At 39.0% G+C, this 21491-nt stretch overlaps 1 protein-coding gene across 1 annotated transcript in view; it reads left to right on the top strand.

Annotated features, from left to right (window-relative positions):
- Positions 1 to 21034, top strand: part of LOC150084275 (beta-alanine transporter-like) — a 138486-nt gene extending 117452 nt beyond the window's left edge. Inside the window, exon 11 of the mRNA XM_090375138.1 lies at positions 20928 to 21034. Coding sequence (XP_090231264.1) covers positions 20928 to 20979 — 52 coding nt within the window. The 3' untranslated portion in view covers positions 20980 to 21034. The remainder of the gene's footprint in view (positions 1 to 20927) is intronic.
- The last annotated feature ends 457 nt before the right edge of the window (positions 21035 to 21491 follow it).

Genomic DNA, 21491 nt, shown 5'->3' with positions numbered 1-21491 from the left:
CAAAGCAACTAAGCAAACCCTTAGCCATAATTATGAGAGCATCCTTGGACTCAGGGGAGGTTCCCACGGACTGGAGATGTGCAAATGTATCCCCAATTCACAAAGGGAGATCGAAGGGTGACACGAGTAATTACAGACCAGTTAGTTTAACTTCTGTTCCAGGTAAAATAATGGAGTCACTGGTTAAAGATGCATTGCAGGATCATCTAGACAAGACTGCAGCAATAATTCAGACACAGCATGGGTTTGTTAAGGGAAAGTCTCGTCTGACAAATTTGATTGGTTATTATAATGTGGTTACAAAGGAACTGGATGCAAAAAATAATTTTGATATCATATATTTGGATTTCAGGAAAGCTTTTGACACTGTTGCGCATGGAAGACTATTGTACAAATTGGAGCAGAATGGTATTAAGGGTAAGTTGCTACAATGGATAAAAGGATGGTTAAGTGGGAGAAGACAGAGGGTGGTAATCAATGGGTGCTGCTCTTCATGGACTAATGTTATTAGTGGAGTCCCATAGGGTTCAGTGTTGGGTCCACTGTTGTTTTGTATATTTATCAATGATATTGATGAAGGTATATCAGGCTTAGTGTCAAAGTTTGCAGATGATACAAAGGTTGGCAGGGTTGTTAATGACAATAATGGCAGTGTGCTACTGCAACAGGATCTAGATAATTTGGGCAGATGGGCTAAGAAGCGGCAACTGAAGTTTAATCTTGACAAATGCAAAGTACTGCATATGGATAGAAGTAACCCGAGAGAAAAGTACCAACTGCGTGGAACTACACTTAAGGTGGTAGGAAATGAAAAAGACATGGGAGTAATTGTGCAGTCAGATATGAAGTTTTCTGAGCAATGCAGACAGGCTGCCAGGACAGGTCATGGGGTTTTGTCAATGATATATAAGAATTTTGCAAGCAGGGAAAAGGAGGTGATTGTCCCTCTGTATAAGGCAATGGTCAAGCCATGCCTTGAGTACTGCGTACAGGTCTGGAGGCCTCATTTTAGGAAGGATGTCGATTTGCTTGAGCATGTACAGAGAAGGGCAACAAGATTGGTGAGGGGAATGAAGGGATCCTCTTACCACAAGAGTATTAGTATTAGTAACGGCCGCATGGTGCAAGAAAGCCTATGGCTTATGCTGCACCAGCCAAAAAAATAAAAAATAAAAAAAAAATAAAATAAAATAAATAACTAAATAATAATAATTAATAAAAAAAAAAAAAGGAAATTGAACCTATCATCCTATGCGCTTCCCTTACCCGAAAGTACTATCCAGATGACCTTTGAATTTTCCCAAGCTGTCGGCCTCTACCCATGAAGGCAACTTATTCCAGTAATTTATAACTTGCTGGCTAAAATAAAACTTCCTGCAGTCCAATCTAAACATTTCCCCCTGTAACTTGAATTTATGTCCCCTAGTTCTAGCATCATTTATAATCTTGAAAATTTCGTCCTCATTCATTTTACTGATGCCTCTCAGAGCCTTAAACACCTCAATCAAATCTCTAAGGTGTCTAGTTTCCAAACTCTGCAACCCACATATTCGAAGTCTTTCTTCATAAGGACGCCCTTTTGCCGATCTCACCAGGCGAGTTACCCTTCTTTGCACCCTTTCAAGAAGCTCGATGTCTTTCTTTAGGTGCAGTCTCCATACTTAAACACAGTATTCCAAGTGTGGTCTAACATAAGCCTTATATAATGGGATTATCACATCCCTGTCTCTACTTGCAAAAGTTCGATAGATCATCGACACCATGGGCCTTCCTTGCAACCTGTTTACAATGCTCAGAGAATTTCATGTCTGACCGTATCGTAACACCCAAGTCCCTTTCCTCCAGTACTGGGTTTAGTTGAACTCCACCAAGTGAATAAGTTTTTTTGGGATTACTGTTTCCCAGGTGTAATACCTTACACTTTGTTGGATTAAAGCACAGCTGCCATTTTTCTGACCATTCCTGAAGTCTATCTAGGTCTCTCTGAAGAAGCTCAGCTTGACAGTGATCATTAACTACTCTACCAATTTTAACATCATCTGCAAATTTAGACCATCACGCCCTCTATCCCTTCATCAATGTCGTTTATGAAAATTAAAAACAACAGTGGTCCTAATACTGATCCTTGGGGAACCCCACTTCTTACATCAACCCAATCTGAGGAATAGCCATTTATCACAACCCTCTGCCTCCTGCCCTGAAGCCATCCTTCTATCCATCTAAGGATTTTCCCAGTGATTCCAACCCGTTCCAGCTTATAAAGCAACCGCTCATGTGGGACTGAGTCGAAAGCTTTGCTGAAATCTAAATAAACAATGTCGAAATTATTCCCTAAATCCAGCTCGTGAGTGACCCTTTCGAAATAGCGAACCAGATTTGTTAAACATGATTTTCCCTTTACGAAACCATGCTGAGTATCCTTGAGAATTTCAATTCGATCCAAATGATCCTGAATTCCACCCTTGATCATTGCCTCCATGATTTTCCCTACTACTGAAGTCAGACTGACAGGTCGATAATTTCCAACTTCACTTTTAGAGCCACCAAGAGAGGCTAAAGTTCTGCAAATTGCAGTGGCTGGAGACTAGGCACCTGTGCAGTGATCTGATTGAGGTGTATAAGGCCTTGAATGGGTTGAGCATGCTGAATTCTGATGGGATCCTTCCACTTGTTCAGATTACAAGCCAAAGGGGGCATAAATTCAAATTAAGAAAAGACAGATGTAGAATAGATGTGCGGAAATTTGCCTTTAGCCAGCGGGTGGTTAATTGCTGGAACAAACTTCCATCTGTCGTGGAAGTTGATAGGTTGAATAAATTTAAGGAGGAACTGGACAGGCATTTAGAGGGAATGGTGTGTTTTTTTTTTTTTTTTTTTTTTTTTTTGGCTGATGCACTTGCTTTCTTGCATCACATGCCACTACTACTAACTGCATGTTCCTATGTGAAACAATAGAGATCTTAGAACTAAAAATCTGTGAACGGTTGGAGGGACTAAATATCTAAACAAATAAACAGATCTATAATGATGATGTGAAACCTAAATATAATAATTATTACTAAGCCTACCCAGGCGCCTCTGTAGCCAGATTGGAAGGAGCAGCAGTGCGTAGCACACGCTTCTTGATTAGACCGGGGTTCGAGCCCGTCACCACCAAATACGGAGGAAGCGGAAAGGTCAGGGAATGACCACCGCATATTCCCGGAACAATATGGCCTTAGTTGCTAATGCTCCTAAAAACCAAAATAACAAATAACTAAGCCTACCCAGAAAGCCTAGAACTCAGAAAAATCCTATACTATGTGTATGAAGGCATGCTAGGAGAAAAGGATATGATGAACCAAAACTAATGCAGGTTGCAAAAACATGTTAGCATTAGTAGAAGCATATGATGCAAGAAAGCAAGCATAATACAGCATCAGTCAAAAAAAAAAAAAAACCCTTCCCATTTCACCCATCCATTCGTTGCAAATGTTTGTCTAGTTCTGCCTTGAATTTTTTAAGCTATCAACTTCACAACAACATATGGAAGTTTGTTCCAGCAATCAACTACCCACTGGCTAAAGGCAAATTTTCACCCATCTATTCTACAACTGTCTTTCTTCAGTTTGAATCTATGATTAAGTGGGAGAAGACATTCTTCCTCTTGCTCAGATTAAAAACCCTCAGGTTTGTAATCTGAGCAAGAGGAAGAACCCCCATCAGCACTGAGCCTGCTCAATCCATTCAAGGCCTTATACACCTAAATCAGATCACCTCGCAGGTGCATAGTCTGCAGATGCTGCAATTTGCAGAACTGAAGTCTTTCTTCATAAGAGCACCCCTTTGTTCCCCTCATCTTTCTTCTTGTGATTTCCTGTATTAGTTCTAGCAACTGTACATCTTTCCTAAATTGAGGCTTCCAGACCTGTACACATTACTCAAGGTGTGGCCTGACCATTGCCTTATTATCCCCATATCCCCTTATAAGGGGATAATCACCTCCGTATCTCTGCTCACAAGATTCCAGTATATCTTTGACAAGGCCCCATGACCTACTCTGGGGCCCCGGGTGCCAAGCGTTTCCGTGGCCAAGCGATTCTCGTGCGATAGAAAAGCGTTTTTCTGTAAGCGACTAGGTTCTATTTTGTTTTCTCCCTTGATTATTAAACTTTTTCTTTAAGTAGCCCTTTTTCTTAAAAGCACTAAGAGGAGCGCCCAGAAGAAGGAAAGAACCTTTTTCTTTAATTAAATTAGTCTTACTAATTGTACTAACCTATACGCTTGGCCACAAGCGGCACTGCTCCTGCCTCCCCGTGGCGGGGCCGGTAATCTGGGTGGTAAAAATATACCCCCAGGGCCAAAAGGAGCTAATATGGATACGACTAATTATCCACCTTTAGAGCCATCAAGCTCAAGGTCAGAAATTCCTGACAATGACCGTGACACCAACCAGCCCAAAAGGTTTAGAAGGGAACCTGAATGCCATGAAGAATTACCAAATTTCTTGGTGATTCATTCCTTATCCTCCCAACCTGTAGGCAAATTGTCACCATTTTTGATTCAGAAATATTTGGAATCAATTACTGGATCACCAAAAATGGTGAAAAGACTACAATCCGGAGATCTCCTCATTGAAACTGCCACCGCTAAACATTCTGAGCGGCTCTTAAACACAACATCATTTTGTGGGCTCACAGTATCAATAACTCCACACAGAACCTTAAATTCATCAAAGGGTGTAATCAGTGAGTGGGACCTAATTACAGTCTCCGAAGAAGAGCTACTTCAAGAACTAAGTAGTCAAAAAGTTACAAATGTGAAACGGATTATGACTAAAAAAGATGGAAATCTCACTCCAACGAGATCCATCATTTTAACATTCAGCACGCCAGACTTACCATCCTCAATTAAAGCTGGCTATTTGAATTGTCGTATAAGACCATTTATCCCAAATCCCGTTCGCTGCTTCAAATGCCAGAAATACGGGCATTCGCAGCAGGCATGTAGAGGTGAGGCCATATGTCCCATCTGCGGTTCTAAAGATCACACTCAAGCAGATTGCTCTGTCAAAACCCCTGTTTGTCCAAATTGCAAAGAAAGCCACCCAGCTTTTTCCAAAACATGTGAGCTATGGATTACAGGAAAGAAAATTCAAAAGTACAAAATAGAAAATAAAGTCACGTTTCCTGAGGCACGTAGACAAGTTATGTCGACCCTGCCTAGTAGTCGTTCCTATGCAGCTCGCACTCGGAACTTCGTTTCTACCGCAGCTCAAACAGATGTATCAGTTCCACCTAACACCTCTCTAGCGAGCTGGCTCAAATCTACGCTTTCAACCTCAAAGAAAGATAATCCTCCAAAAAGAACTAGCGAAGCCACAAACACTCCAATCAGCATTCCTACTCATACCCCATTAGTCCCAGTTGGAAAAGAACAATTAAAATCTGAATCAGTCTCTAAAAAAACGGAATCTCCCTCCAAAAGCATGGATGTAGATGAGCTGCTAGACAATGAGGAACCTATTCTAGAACTCCATGCAGAGGACACCATGGATACTGGACGCCCCACTTTCTCAAAAAAGGACCGGAAAAAATGTCCCACGTACAGAAAACAGTCAGATGAATCACCCTCAGGTAAACCTAAATAATGAATAAGATCATACAATGGAATTGCAGAGGACTTAGCACTCATTCTGATGACTTAAGAGATTTAATAGCTCAATTTAATCCCATAGGTGTATGCTTACAGGAAACATTCTTGTCACCCCAAGTTTTGCCAAAATTTTTTCAAGTTATACCATTTACAGACGAGATAGGAACTCAGTATCACCTGCACGTGGAGGAGTTGCTATTCTTGTTAACGCTAATGTACCATCCAGGCCGATACAATTGAGAACTACCCTAGAAGCTGTGGCAGCTCGCCTTGCAGTTGGTACGTCATTTACCATTGTTTCCATTTATATTCCCCCATCTGCACCACTTCTGCTTTCAGAACTTGACAACCTCATTGCACAACTCCCAACTCCAATTTGTCTTTTTGGTGACTTTAATGGACACCATCCATTGTGGGGATCGGCTACAATGGATATAAGAGGCAAATTGATGGAGGAATTCATGCATAATAATGACCTTAATTTATTAAATTCTGGATCTCCTACCTACATCCACTTAGCAACCGGATCTGCTTCCGCAATAGACTTGTCAATTTGTTCGCCATCCATATTTCCAATCATGACATGGTCGGTATTAACCGATCCCTACAACAGTGATCACTTTCCAATTATTTGTTCGCTACAAACAGGGGTAACTTCAAATCCTGACCAACGATCCACTTGGCAATTTAAAAAGGCAAACTGGGGTGGCTATTCTGCCCAGATACGCTTAGACAGATTTTATGTTCAAAGGCAACATATTGATGATGTCAACACTTACATAACCAATCAGATTCTGGCTGCAGCTAACGCCTCCATTCCAAAATCCACACCATATCGAAAACACAGAAATCACTGGTGGAATACAGATTGTTTAATTGCCAAACAGGAAAAAAACCGCGCCTGGAATCATTTCCGCAAGTATCCCACCACTAGTAACCTAATTGCTTTTAAAAGACTAAAAGCAAAAGCTAGACAAGTTAGGCGGAAAGCGAAACGGGATTCGTGGATTGCTTTTGCCTCTACCATTACCAAAGACACGGACACACAAGTCATCTGGAAAAGAATACAGGCACTAAATGGCAAATTTGTTCGGCTGCCCTCTCCGATACTTCATTGGAAAGGGAAAGACATTTCTACTCCCGAAGAAGTTGCAAATGCATTTGCAGAATCATTTGCAAAAATATCAGCTTCTTCCACCTATGCCTCCACCTTCCAGAATATCAAAGCAGGTGCAGAACGGTTTAAAATTAACTTCTCCACGCGCCGTTCATTTCTGTACAACCAACCGTTTACGTTAATAGAACTTCAAGAATCATTAAACAGATCTTCCAATAGTGCTGCAGGTCCAGATGGAGTTCATTACATTATGTTAAAGCATTTACTTGGAGAAGACTTGAGAACCCTATTAATTTTTTACAATCGGATCTACTCTGAAAATACCTATCCATCTTCATGGCGCCATTCGTTCATCATCGCCTTACCAAAACCAGGAAAAAATTCTTCCTGTGTCGAAAACTACAGGCCAATATCTCTTACGAGCTGCATGGGAAAAATTTTCGAAAGAATGGTTCATACTAGGCTCACTTACATCCTGGAGTCAGAGAATCTCCTTCCAGATCACCAATATGGCTTTCGAAAAAATAGATCAACCCTAGATGTGCTCATTAAAGCAGAGTCTCATATCCGGAATGCCTTTGTCATGAAACAACATCTAGTCATGGTAAATTTAGATCTTGAAAAGGCATTTGACACTACATGGCGGCATGGTATTATTATGGACCTTTACCATCTGGGGCTTAGGGGTCATTTGCCAGAAATAATTCAGAATTTCCTGCAATTGCGCTCTTTTCAAGTCCGATACAAAAACGTCCTCTCTACATCTCACATTCAGGAAGAGGGAGTCCCGCAGGGATCAATACTCAGTCCAACACTGTTTTCAATCCGAGTTAGCAGCATGACCCGAGATATCCCAAAAACTGTTCAAACTTATATGTATGCAGATGATCTTACCATTTCCTGTCAATCTCAAAGTATGAATACCATTGAACGGCAGCTACAACTTGCCATAACCAAAATAGAATCCTGGACTTCACGGAACGGTTACAGACTGTCAGAAAATAAATGCACTGTCACTCACTTTTGCAAGAAGCGAGCTCTCCATCCTGAACCTGAATTACAAATAAACAATACTCCAATCCCTCTCGTTAATACCGTTAAATTTCTTGGATTAATATTAGACCGCAAACTAAATTTCCAAGCTCACATTACTTATTTGAGAACTTCTTGCTTAAAGCATTTGAATATACTTCGTTCGGTCTCATCTATGTCATGGGGAGCTGATCGGTGTACTTTGCTGCATCTTTATAGAAGTTTAATCCGTTCACGGTTAGATTATGGTTGTCCAGTGTATGACTCTGCCAGGAGCACTACTTTAAAACGGCTAAATATGATCCATCATAGTGCTCTGAGGACTGCGCTGGGAGCTTTCAGGACTTCTCCGATCCAAAGTCTATATATTGAAGCTCATGATCCCCCATTACACCTGCGTAGAAAAACACTACTGCTTCACTACGCTGCTAAGATCCAGAGTCTACCATCGCACCCAAGTTGGGAATATCTCTATAATACTCGTTGGGAAGCCTTCTTTGAGAGCAAGCCAAAAGAAAATAGACCCGCCTCCCTCAGGATCAAAGAGCTTATTCAGACTTGGAACGTCGATTTAAATGAAATCTTCCAAGACACAACTACACCTGTTGCTCCTTGGACATATGTGTCTGTCTCTCAAGATACATACTTCCTCCAGTGGGGGAAAAACATACCTTCCTGCAACATCAGACAGTTACATTCAGCTCATGCTACGGACAACCATGCCTGTAAAATTTATACCGATGGTTCAAAAACTGAGAGTATGGTAGGTGCTGCGGCAGTTTTTCCTTTATGTACAATTTCAGCCACACTACCGCTTGCTTGCAGCGTCTTCACAGCTGAATTATATGCCATTAAGTTGGCGCTTAGTAAGGTAATTGAGCTTTCCATCTCATCTGCCATAATTTACACAGATTCTCTTAGTGCTGTCTCTGCCATAAGTAAGAATTCCTCCATTTCTCACCCTACATTGAAACAGATTCATTCCCAGATATTTGCTTGCAGTGTGTCCAATCGGTCAATTAGTTTTTGCTGGATCCCTGGCCATTCAGGCATTCCGGGAAATGAAAGTGCCGACTTTGCCGCTAAACATCCTCAACCCGTTCTCTCAGAACATCCTCAGGTTCCTTTCTCTGATTTTAAGTCTGTCGTACGCAAAGCCTGCTACAATAAATGGTCACAGACCTGGAAAAGTGACCCTAGCAATAAACTTTACCAGATAAAAGAAGATCCAAAGCTGTGGCTGTCTGGCTTCCGAAGAAACAGACGAGAGGAAGTGGTACTGGCAAGACTCAGAATTGGTCACACTCACCATACTCATCTCTTTCTATTATTGGGTGAAAACCCACCCCAGTGCCCATCCTGTCAGACGCAACTTACAGTCCGTCATTTCCTGGTTGATTGTCCCTTACATTCAACCATCAGGTCAAACACTTTTCAGTCACTGTCTGCATTGAATATATCACCTGATTTATCTCGCATCTTAGGAAATGAAGCAAATATTGAAGAACTTTTATTATATCTAAAACATATTGGTTTGTACGGAAGCATATAATGTAATTTCTCTATCAATGTGCTTTTTGCCGCCAATTAACGCTGAAGAGACACAATTTGGCCTTAGTAGCCCTTGTGTCGTTAAACCGAACAACAACAACAACGACCTACTCTGGCAGCCTGTCTGCGCTGCTCAAAAAACGTCATATCTGACTGCACAATTACCCCTAGGTCTCTTTCATTCTCCACACCCTGAGTGTAACACCACCCAGTTGGTACAATTCTCTGGGGTTACTGCTACCCATGTGCAGTACAGTAAACCCCCGCTATTCGCGTATTCGCGATCGCCCATTTAATATAAAATGAAACCTAAAAAATGTGAATTTCAAAGCGCCGTGAATATTTTCCGCCATAAAAAACATGGGCGTGGCTAAAATTATCTTTCCTGGTCAAAACAGCGCTCAGTGGGTGGGGGGGGGAGAGGGTTACAAAATCGCGAGCGTGGATGTTTCTCGCTAATCCTTGTTCAATATGTGTTATGCGCTTGTCATGGAAGGTTTCGTCGTTTGCTTTTAATTTATATGCTTATAAATTGAATAAATTTATCAATTTATAAATTGATATGCTTACAAAAGTGATAAATCTACCCTTTTGCGGTGTAAAACAGACTTTTTCGAGTGTGTTAACGGAAGAAAGTGACTTTATTGTGGACAAGTTCTTTCTAACCCCTACAAAAATATGACTACGAATAACAAGAGAAATGTGAAAATATCAAAGAAGGTGATGACATTAGCGAATAAAATTGAGTTATTAGATAAAATTTCTAATGGTGAAAGTGTCTCCTCAGTGGCAAAACATTATAAAATCAATGAGTCAATACGATCAATCAAAAAATCGGAAGAAAAAATCCGCCGTAGTGTCCGTGAAAACGCGCTAATTGCTTCAAAAATTTGCTCTGTAACTCGTGATATTAAATTAGAAAAAATGGAAAAGGCTTTAAATCTGTGGATAGAAGACCGAACTCAAAATAAAATTCCGTTAAGTTCACTCATCATTCATGAAAAGGCAAAACTCCTTTATCAACACTTTAGCGAAACTGGTGAATTGAATAAATTATCTCTGGCGGGATAAGTTTTTTTGCTAGTAAAGGCGCTGGTTTGAAAGATTTGTTTGAAATTTCTAATAAATATTACATTTAATATTAAATTGTTTCTTATTTTCATTTCGATGCTGTATGCTTGCATTTCACTATGTACTGTCTATGTACATAGTCATATTATGAAGGTACATATAATACATACATAGACAAAATTTTAGATTAGTTTTTCTTATATATTTCATACTTTGGAACGGAACCCCTTTATTACTATGGGAGCCATAACTCAGTATTCGCGTTTTCGGTATTCGCGGCATTTCTCAGGAACATAACCCTTGCGAATAGCAGGGGTTTACTGTACTTTGCATTTGTCAACGTTAATCTTCAGTTGTCACTTCTCAGCCCATCTGCCCAACTTTTCCAGATCTTGCAGCAGCAGCATACTGTTATTAACAACCCTGCCAACCTTTGTATGATCTGAAAACTTTGACATTAAGCGTGATATACCTTATCAATATCATTGATTCAATGATATTGAATAAATATACAAAACGACAATGGGCCCAACACCAAACCAATGGGGTATACCAATAATAACATTAGTCCACAAAGAGCAGTATCCATTGATTAGCATTCGGTCTTCTCCCACTCAACCATCCTTTTATCCATTGTAGCAACTTCCTTTTAATGCCATACTGCTCCAATTTGTACAGTAGTCTTCCATGTGCAACAGTATCAAAAGCTTTCCTGAAATCCAAATATGATATCAAAATTATTTTTTGCATCCAGTTCCTTTGTGACCACTTCATAGTAACCAATCAAATGAGTAAGACAAGACTTCTCCTCAACAAACCCATGCTGTATCTGAATTATTACTGCTGTCATGTCTGGATTAGTGGTCTCCAAACTTTTTTGGTCGTGCACCCTTATTTTACTTAAAAGGACTACCCTGCACCCCGGAATAAAAAATTAAATTAGATTTAGCATTAGTAGAGGCATATGATGCAAGAAAGCAAGCTTGTATATAAATATCTAAGTTTAATATATTTTTTTTATTTATAAATCATTTACATGGAAGGCATTATATCTAGAATTACATTTATAAAATCACATAATTTTAAAAGATCACAAAAAAAAAAAAAAAAATACAAAACAAAATTAAATTGAAGTTCAAGTACAAAATGCATGTATTTTAACGTGCATGATCAGATAAAGCCACACGATCAAACAAAGCCCCATATTGAAATATTAAAAAATCATTTATTTATAATTTTTATTTTCAAATTACGTTTCGAAAAACTAAAGTTCTCATAATTAATAAATATTGATTTATTATGGATCATCTCGTGCACCCCACTTAATATATTGCATGATCATCTAGACCAGTGGTCTAGATGATCATGCAATGCTTCTTTAACCAGTGACTCCATTATTTTCCCTGGAACAGAAGTAAAACTAACATGTCTGTAATTATTCATGTCACCCTTTAATCCCCCTTTGTGAATTGGAGATACATTTGCACATCTATAGTCCGTGGGGACTTTCCATGAGTCCCAGGATGCTCTCATAATTATGCCTAAAAGTGTATTTACTTCCTTTGACACCTCCTTTAATATAACTGGAAAGATCCCATCTACCCTAGGTGCCTTTCTTATATTTAACTTCAAAAATTTCTCCTCTACTTTGCTCTCAGTTCTTACAAAATCATTTAACTCCCTGTTAGAGTTTGATAAACATCTGGCCCTCTCCTCTGTGAATAATTCATGTGTGAATGTAGATGCAAAATACTCATTTAGCTTGGCAGCTATCTGAGAATGATCATCTAAAGTCAAACCACTCATCCCCTTCCTTTTAGAGTTTATATAACTAAAGAAGTCTTTGCTGTTTTTCTTTGCCTCCTTTGCCAAAGATTTCTCATAATCTGCATTTGCTTGCTGACCTCCTTTGTGACTTAATTACAGACTAGCTTATATCTACCATAGGCTTCTCTGTTGCCTGATAATTTATATGCATCCCACGCATTTTTATTCTCTGCCACAAGTCTCATTAGTTCATCTGACATCCATTTGGGCCTAAACCCAGAACAGTATTTCTTAGTTGGAGCAAAAAGCCTAGTAGCTTCCAAGATTACTTCCTTGAATGCTTCCCATTTAAAATTTGCTGCTGGTAACATCATCAGTTGGCCCCACTGTATAGAACTTAAAAAATCTCTTAGACCACTGTAGTCACCTTGCAAAAACCCTTCCCTTTACCCCTGATGGTAGTTGCATCTTTAAGTAAATCAGTACACTGTGATCACTGCTACCTAATAGTTCCTTTATCTGTAAATTCTTAATGCATGAATAATCACGGCTGATAATCAAATCAAGAGTGTTACTCCTTCTGGTTGCCTCTCTAACATGCTGCTGTAGAAAACAATCACCCAATAAATCCACAAAAGCCTTGCTAGCATGCTTGTGACCAACCCACAAATTCCAGTCTATATTGGGGAAGTTAAAATCCCCCATTATAAGACATTCTGATTTACTGGTCCACTCTATTTCTCTGTATAATTGTTCATTGTACTCATCAGAGTCATTAGGCCTATAACAAACTCCTACACTCATTTTTGCTTTTCCAGTGCCTGTGTCACACCAAACTGACTCAACATTGTACTATCCATCTATGTCAACTGAATGTACTTGATTAGATTTTGTGTCTCTTAACTAACAGCATAACTCCTCCCCACTTCCTATCTATCCTTTCTGTGCACATTGTACTCCCCAAATTCCAAATGCATTCCTTATATCTGTGTGACACCATGTCTCTGATATCCCAACAATATCTGCCTTTGATGTCTTGACCAGCACTTCAAATTCATCAAATTTATTTACTATACTCCTAGCATTGGTGTACATGCAAGTATACATGCACCTGTTCTTACTCTAACACAGCCATGTATTTACTTGTTTCATGACTCCTGGCAGTTCCTAAAATCCCCAGCAACTTGCTTTCCGGGCTGTTACTCATTCCAATAGAAGCAGTGCAAGAATCATTTCCACCTCTCCCTGCGGCTACTGTTAATTTATTAGTCTCCAACCCACCTAACATTTCCTCAATAGCATCAGCAAATATTCTTGCACCCTTTCTATTTAAGTGTATCCCATCCCTGTAGAAGCGGTCTCTCCTGTTAACAAGCACAGACCACACTGAGAAAAATTCGACTCCATGAGCCTTGCACAATATCTCCAGGGCCGAATTGATTGACCAGGCTCTCATCATATACTTCCTTGGTTGGTACTATGCAGAAAAGTTCTCCAAAGTGGAGAACTTTTCTGCTGAAATAACAGGGCATATGCCAGTGAGACAACTTTTGTCTCACTATATATGATCATGTGTGGGAGATTCATACTGAGTATAGAATGAAAGATCTACTGACCACTAAGTTTGATTTTTGTTTTTTTTTTTTTTTTTTCATTTATTCTACCAGTAGCCATGGAACATCTCCATGTATTATGTGAAATAATGCTGGACTATGGGGAGGAAATAAATATGCAGTTTTTCAGAAATCAATGTTGACAACCTATTGAGTGGTCATAAACTCTGTTACCACTCACAGAGGAAGTTGAGAAACAATGGATGTGAAATACCTGAAAGCACCGATGGGGACAAAGATATTGAATATACCTTATCCATGTGGGTGACCTATTTGTAAACTTCATTATATCATTTATCATGAATAGTTGAATTAATGGAAAAAAAACTTATCTGTGAAAAGATCATCTCCCTAAAACTTCCTGATGCATTTTAAAAATATACATGGTCTCAATTATAATCTTAGTGATAATGATTTCCAACAAAAGTCTTCCAAGCCCCCTCTTAATTTTCTAATAAATTCTCAACTGTTAAGCTCCTTGCTGGCCACTCATCTCAGTTGTCCTAATTACTAACTCTATGATTCCTTTCACTTTAAAGGAGATTTTCAATATGTCTGCTCTAATTTTCCTTGCCAGAAACTTCCTAATTTGGAATACCCTCTCTTTGATTTCATTTAACTCAAACTCTGTTTTCTACATTTTATCAAATCCCTTTATTGCCTCTATGATTCTCCCAACTCAAAAGTTCATGTACAATTTTTGTTTACTTTCTTTCTTTGAAACTAGACTTTCTCCAGTCTAACTTTCCTAACAATGATGTAATTTTCCTCTATGATTTTAGTGTGTATAAATTCCAGCTCATTTTAGTATTCTGTTGCACAAACCCTGCTGATATGAATGCTGAGTCTTTTAGTATTATAGTTGACAAAGGATGAAAAGGAAGCAGACCTATTCTGCATTAGCCAGAAAATAAATAAATAATAAGTTTGCTTCCTTGCATTCTCAATCACTTCTATTATTCCCAATGCTGGAAAGTGCCCATCCAGTTCTTCCTTGAATATTGCCAGACTCTCTGCCTCAGTCACTTTGGTATTATAATTTTCTAAAAGTTGTTGCCCAAAAGTAAACTTCATGAATATAATAAAACACGCCTGCGTGCTCTGGATTCATAATTTATTTTATTTTTGTTACACAGAGCATTAAAACTATGATAAATGAATTAGCTTTCGGCTGGGTGGCAGCCTTCATCAGATTAAAATACTTTGAATGGCAGTTGGAATAGAGATGCACTGCCAGGATGGTGCGTGAGGCACGTGGTTAATTGTTTGTTGATGTTTGTGGCTGTGACGTATGGTGGTGACGTGGCCAGCGTTTGTCTATGGACAGAATTACTGCTTCTGTGATGGGGTTAAGTTGACAACCACTGTTCCTGTTCAACGAGGTATCCGAGCATTTTATACTTAACGATTCCAACCAGGTGCGCCTTAGGTAATGGTGGGACTTGTCTACAACCACGACATCGCGGTGTGGGTCGATGTCGTGGTGGGTTGTCCAGACATGCTCGGCAATAGCTGTGTTCTACATCTGCCAAACAGATCGCCCTTTTATGTTCTGAGAGGCGTTTCTCGAGACGACGTCCAGTCTCTCCAAAGTAGCAGCTCGTGCAGTCACGGCAAGGGTACATCCTGACAACTCGAAATCATATAGCAATGTGGGGTCGGAAATGCTTTCCTGAAGTGGTGTTGTACACAGAAGCACCATAAAGAAAAGAGACCATAAGTGAGAAATCGTTTTAATAATACATGAAAAGAAGCAAAAGGTACATGGATTAAAGTAAGTGTTCGAAGTTTCTTCCACGGGCTACAATGCACGCCTCACATCTCCGACGCATGGACATCCGAACATTTTGGAATACTCCAGGCGAATTTCGAATTTCTTCGGCAGCTACTGCGATTCTTGCAACCAGCTCCTCAGCATTGTCAACAGGGGTGTCATAAACTAGCGATTTCATATGACCCCAGAAATAAAAATCAAGACATGATAGGTCGGGTGACCGAGCAGGCCAACGCACGGGACCACCACATCCGATCCACTGTTGACCAAATGTGACATCCAGGTAGTTACGAACATCTCCGCTATAATGGGCAGGGGCTCCATCGTGTTGGAACCACATTGTCTGTTGCGTCCATGCAGAAATCTGTTCATCTCTCAAAAGTTGTGGCAATACTTGCTGCAGAAATATCAAGTAGATAGGTCCGGTTAGACGACACGGTAACAGGTAAGGTCCGATGAGGTGATCTCCCATAATACCGGCCCATACATTGACCGAAAATCGAATCTGTGCTGCACGACGTCGTATTGCATGCGGGTTCTCGACCGCCCAGATATGGTTGTTATGCGTGTTGAAAATTCCTTCCCTTGTGAAGGATGCCTCATCGGAAAACAACACTTCAGCAGGAAAAAGGGGATTTGTAGCACATTTTCCAAGGTACCACTGTGCGAAAGCAATACGAGGTGCATAATCCTCCGGTTGCTGTGTCTGGACACGCTGCACGTGAAACGGATGCATGTCTTGTTCTCGGAGAATCCTCCAGACGCTGCAATGGGAAACCCCGACTGCGTTTGCTAGACTTCGTGTACTCGTTCTTGGATTCCCCTGTACATGCTGCAGCACATTCTGTTCGACGGCTGGAGTCCGTGCTGTTCTTACCCTGTCCCTGTCAGCTCTTTCAAATGAACCTCTCTCAGCTAACCTCTGGTGCAGTCTTGCAAAGAAATTATGACTGGGAATACGCCTCGTCGGATATCGTTCCGCGTACAAACGCTGTGCAGCTGGCCCACTACAATTTGCAGCCCCGTACGCCAAATGCATATCGGCTAACTCTGCGTTCGTGTAATCATCCATCCTACTAACTTGGCGTTCTTGTTCAAGAAATTCGAAATTCGCCTGGAGTATTCCAGAATGTTCGGATGTCCATGCGTCGGAGATGTGAGGCGTGCATTGTAGCCCGTGGAAGAAACTTCGAACACTTACTTTAATCCATGTACCTTTTGCTTCTTTTCATGTATTATTAAAACGATTTCTCACTTACGGTCTCTTTTCTTTATGGTGCTTCTTTGTACAACACCGCTTCAGGAAAGCATTTCCGACCCCACATTGCTATATGATTTCGAGTTGTCAGGATGTACCCTACCCCTCTTAGAAGTTCTGAAACGTTTAACTGAAACACCCTGTATATATATATATATATATATATATATATATATATATATATATATCATTGCCCCTATTCTTAGCTCTCTTTGCCAATGATTTCTCATACTCAGCTTATGCTCTTTTACTTCATAATGGTTTTGTTATACAGTATATATTCTTATATAAACGGAAGTTTTCTGTTATTATATATAGTTATGTACAAAAATGATGCATTAATACTACTTGTCTGATAACCAGTGTTACGCCTCAGCTGCTATTTTTGGCCCATCTAAATAACTTATCTCCATCTTAAAATAGTATAATAGTTGGCTGTCATCAACTACCCCGCTTCCTTTTTATCATCATCAAACTTGGAAATTAATGTCCAAATTTGTTGATAATAAAAAAAAAATGAAATATGAAACACCTATTAAAAAATACCTATATCAGTGTCAATAATAAATATTAGAAATAGTAAAGGGCTCAACACTGAATCTTCTAGAATCCCACTAGTGATATTAGTCTTAGACTGTTTAATGCATAAGCAAGCACATCAAGTAACATCAGTATTTGTATGGGCACCTAATAAACCCCTAAAATTGGAATTTTATAGCACAAGCATTTATGAATGCTTTGCATTGACCCCCCTCCCCCCTCCCCTCAATCAACAATCATATTGACTCTGTAATGTTGAAATATCATATTCATAATAGTAACTGTTATTTAAAAAAATAGTCACAAATTTCAGGCAATTGTAGCGTGTCAACCAGTAAAGATTTCTGTTTAAAAATTTTTAACTGGGGATATATACATTGAAAAAATATACTGTAATGATATTATTTTTAAAAAACAACAGTTGGGTTACAAATCTGTTTCATTACTGTTTCAAAACTTCTGATGTTATTATTTTCTGATATAACTACGAATAGGTGCACTATAACCATAGCAGCTAATGCGCCAATAAACAACCATACCACACACACACACACACACACACACACACACACACACACACACACACACACACACACACACACACACACACACTTCTGATGTCAACGTTTGCTCAGATCGTGTCAGTGAAATTATTCTTGCAGGAATGGAATCCTTTATCCCACACTCCACTTTAAAATCTCATCCTTTATCTAAACCTTGGTTTTCCAATAAATGTGCTAAGGCTGTTCAAGAGAAGAATGTTGCATATCGTAATTGGCTTGTTTCTAATTCTTCAGTTTCATTTTCTGCCTACACCAAAGCTCACAACAATTGTAAAGCTGTTATTAATCAGTCCAAACTAGAGTTTGAACAGGCTAAGAGTAGAAAACTTGCTTCTTGTCCTAATGGTAGCCGAGCATTCTGGTCCCTTGCCAAAGCTATTGGCCGCAACTTTTGCCCATCTCTGCTCCCACCTCTGTCCAAACCAGATGGTTCTGTTGTCACTTCAGTCAAGGATAAAGCTGACCTGCTAGCATCCCATTTCTCTTCCAACTCATATATTAATGATCTTGGTAAAACACCTCCCACCATTCCCAACACGCTCCATTCAATACCTCCTGTGGTCTTCCGTCAAAAGGATGTCAGAAGGATTTTGACGAATCTTGATGCTAAGAAAGCTCCAGGATCCCGATGGTATTTCTCCACTTGTTCTCAAAACCTGTGCTCCTGAACTTACTCCTATTCTTTGCTGCCTTTTTTCACCTTCTTATTCCAAAGGTGTTTTTCCTTCTGCTTGGAAATTTGCTCATATCCAGCCAGTTCCTAAAAAGGGTGACAAATCCCTCCCATCCAATTATCGTCCCATTGCAATTACTTCTACTCTTTCTAAAGTAATGGAGAAATCAATTAATTGCCAACTTCTAAACTACCTAGAAACCTTCCGTCTGATCACCGATCGGCATGTCGATCCACTGGTGATGTTCTGGCTTATGGTACCCATTTATGGACTAATTCAATGGAAATGTTCGGTGAAACACAAGTAGTTGCTCTTGACATCTCAAATGCTTTCGATCGTGTTTGGCATAAAGGTCTTCTAAACAAGCTTCCATCTTATGGTTTGCCAACTGTTTTTAGTAATTGGTTATCCAGTTTTCTCTCTGATCACTCACTGAGGGTGATGGTAGATGGCTCTCTGTCTTCTAACTTCTCCACTAATGCCGGTGTCCTCCAAGGTTCAGTTCTTTCCCCCACTCTTTTCCTCTTGTATATTAATGACCTTCTTCCATTGACTGGAAATTCTATCCATAGTTTTGCCGATGATAGCACATTGCATTCCACTTTCCATTTTGAGAAACCTTGTCCTGCTGAATCAGCTTCAACTTCTTGAAAATCTGCTACCAATTCCTTAAATGCTGATCTTCGGGTAATTCTCCAGTGGGGTAAAGACAACTTAGTTGATTTCAACCCTTCTAAAACTCAGTCTTGTCTTGTATTTCGCAAAAAGGATTCTTCTGCTCGTATGCTTATCTTTAGTGACACTCCGATTTCTAGGCAAGATGATATATCTCTTTTGGGAATTACTCTGACTTCTAAGCACATCACAAATATTGCTTCCTCTGCATCTAAAAAACTTGGTTTTCTCTTTTGCTCTCGTCGTTACTTTTCTTCCAACCAGCTGCTCACTCAATCCACCCTGCCATGGAATCTTGTTCCCACATCTGGGTTGGTGCCCCCAAAACCTCTCTCAGGCTTCTTGATTCCATTCAGAAGAGGCAGTTTGGTTAATTAATGATTCATCTGTAACAGAGTCTCTCCACTCGCTGTCTCATAGATGTACTGTTTCTGCTGCATGCCTCTTCTACAGATATTTCCATTGGCACTGTTCTTCTGAATTGGCTTCTATAATTCCCGCTTTCAAAACAGTCGGAACACGTGCCGCCACCAGCCAACATCCATTTACTGTCCAACTTCAAACTAACAGAACCAACTTTTCATCTTCCTCGTTTATTCATTCAACTGCCGTTTTCTGGAACAACCTTCCTTCATACGTATTTCCTGAAAATTATAGTCTACAGAAGTTCAAGTCTAATGTTAACAAATCTTTTTGTCTTCTCAACCTCCAACCCAAGCATGGTACTAAGTACTATAGGTTCTAATACCTCTTGTGTTTGGGGTTTACATAAAAAAAAAAAAAAAAAAAAAAAAAAAAAGAGATCCTTCAAAACATCATCTGGTTTGGGATTTTAATCAATAGTACCAGTTATTTACCTGCACTAATATTTTATACTCATGAAATCTGATACCACTCAGTGCTGGCTTTTAAATACTTGCTTCTGGTAAACTTCATAAGTACTACATTATAACAATAATTGCATTTCTTCTATTGTTTACCTAGAATGGTCAGTTCTCATTTAGTATGTGTTGTGTTGACCTACCTTGCACTGATATTGAACAGTGATTAGCAATTCCTGCATTTGTCAGATCTTTTATGGTGCTCATTTCTTGAGCACTTTCTTGGTAATTCATATACAGTATATGACAACATTAATAATACATTATGAATTAGCACAAACAATTACATTCTGTGGCTTAATGGATCCATTGTCTTCTGTTCTGCCCATTTGGAAAGATTTCAGTTTAAATTTTGCCATGAAGTAAATGAATTTATTCATATACCTTTTTAAGTAGGGATAAGTTATTTGTTTTAAGAAGTGGAGGTTTTCTAATCTCATAGACGGTTGAGCTGGCTATTTGCAATTTACAGACATGATGCTCAGCCTTGGCACTAACCAAAACAAACAAACTTACAAGGGGTTATTCTTGGGTATCTGTGACTCATTCTCTTTATGCCTCTGCAAAATGTGATAACTTAAACATTTAAGATGTAATTTAAAACTTTTGTAATTGTAAGCAAATCTTAATTATTTAAAAATAATAAAAAATTAAGCTCAGTATTTTTGCTCAATTCTTTGAGCTGAATTAAGCTCAATTAAATTCTGTAATAATTTTGTCCTTGAGAGTAAGTTTACTGCATTGAAATTCTGCATCCATTTTTAACTTTATTTTCAGGAGTAGACTATCTAATATTGAAACTGAAGAACAAGATGTTGTAGCTGTGTAATTTATTCCCAAAAGTACTCTGTTTCCTGCAGTAATTAGCAAATGGTGCTCAAAAGAAAAAAAGAAGAAAAAAAAATTATAGGGCCATTCCAGAAGTTACATGATCTTATTTTAAGAATACTCATCAATCAAGATCTACAATAGTGATATTTGCTGTCTGATTTTAGAAGTTTAACTTAGAAACCGTAAATGATCAGAATACAATGATATTTCAGTTTTTAATTAGTGTTTATAATAGCAAAGTTACTTTATTCCAAATGAATAATTCATATTTTAGGATATTGTAACTTGAATAATAATGAAGGTTAATATGTAATAATTGCATGAACTGGTATATATCTTATTTTTGGATAGCAGAAAATGAAAGGGTGAAATATTTAAATTCAAAAAAACTCAACTAAGCAACTGATGTATCCATTATATAGTTATCTTATTTGTTTATTTTATATGATTATACTAGTGTCCATTAATTTTTGAATGATGCTCAGTGGAAAATTTTAGTAAAATAATTAA

Source organism: Mastigoproctus giganteus, chromosome 6 (assembly GCF_048544385.1).
Source record: "Mastigoproctus giganteus isolate SK-2022 chromosome 6, ASM4854438v1, whole genome shotgun sequence".
Taxonomy (NCBI): domain Eukaryota; kingdom Metazoa; phylum Arthropoda; class Arachnida; order Uropygi; family Thelyphonidae; genus Mastigoproctus; species Mastigoproctus giganteus.
The sequence above is the reverse complement of the archived record's forward strand: the minus strand, read 5'-3'. Positions and strand labels throughout refer to the sequence as shown.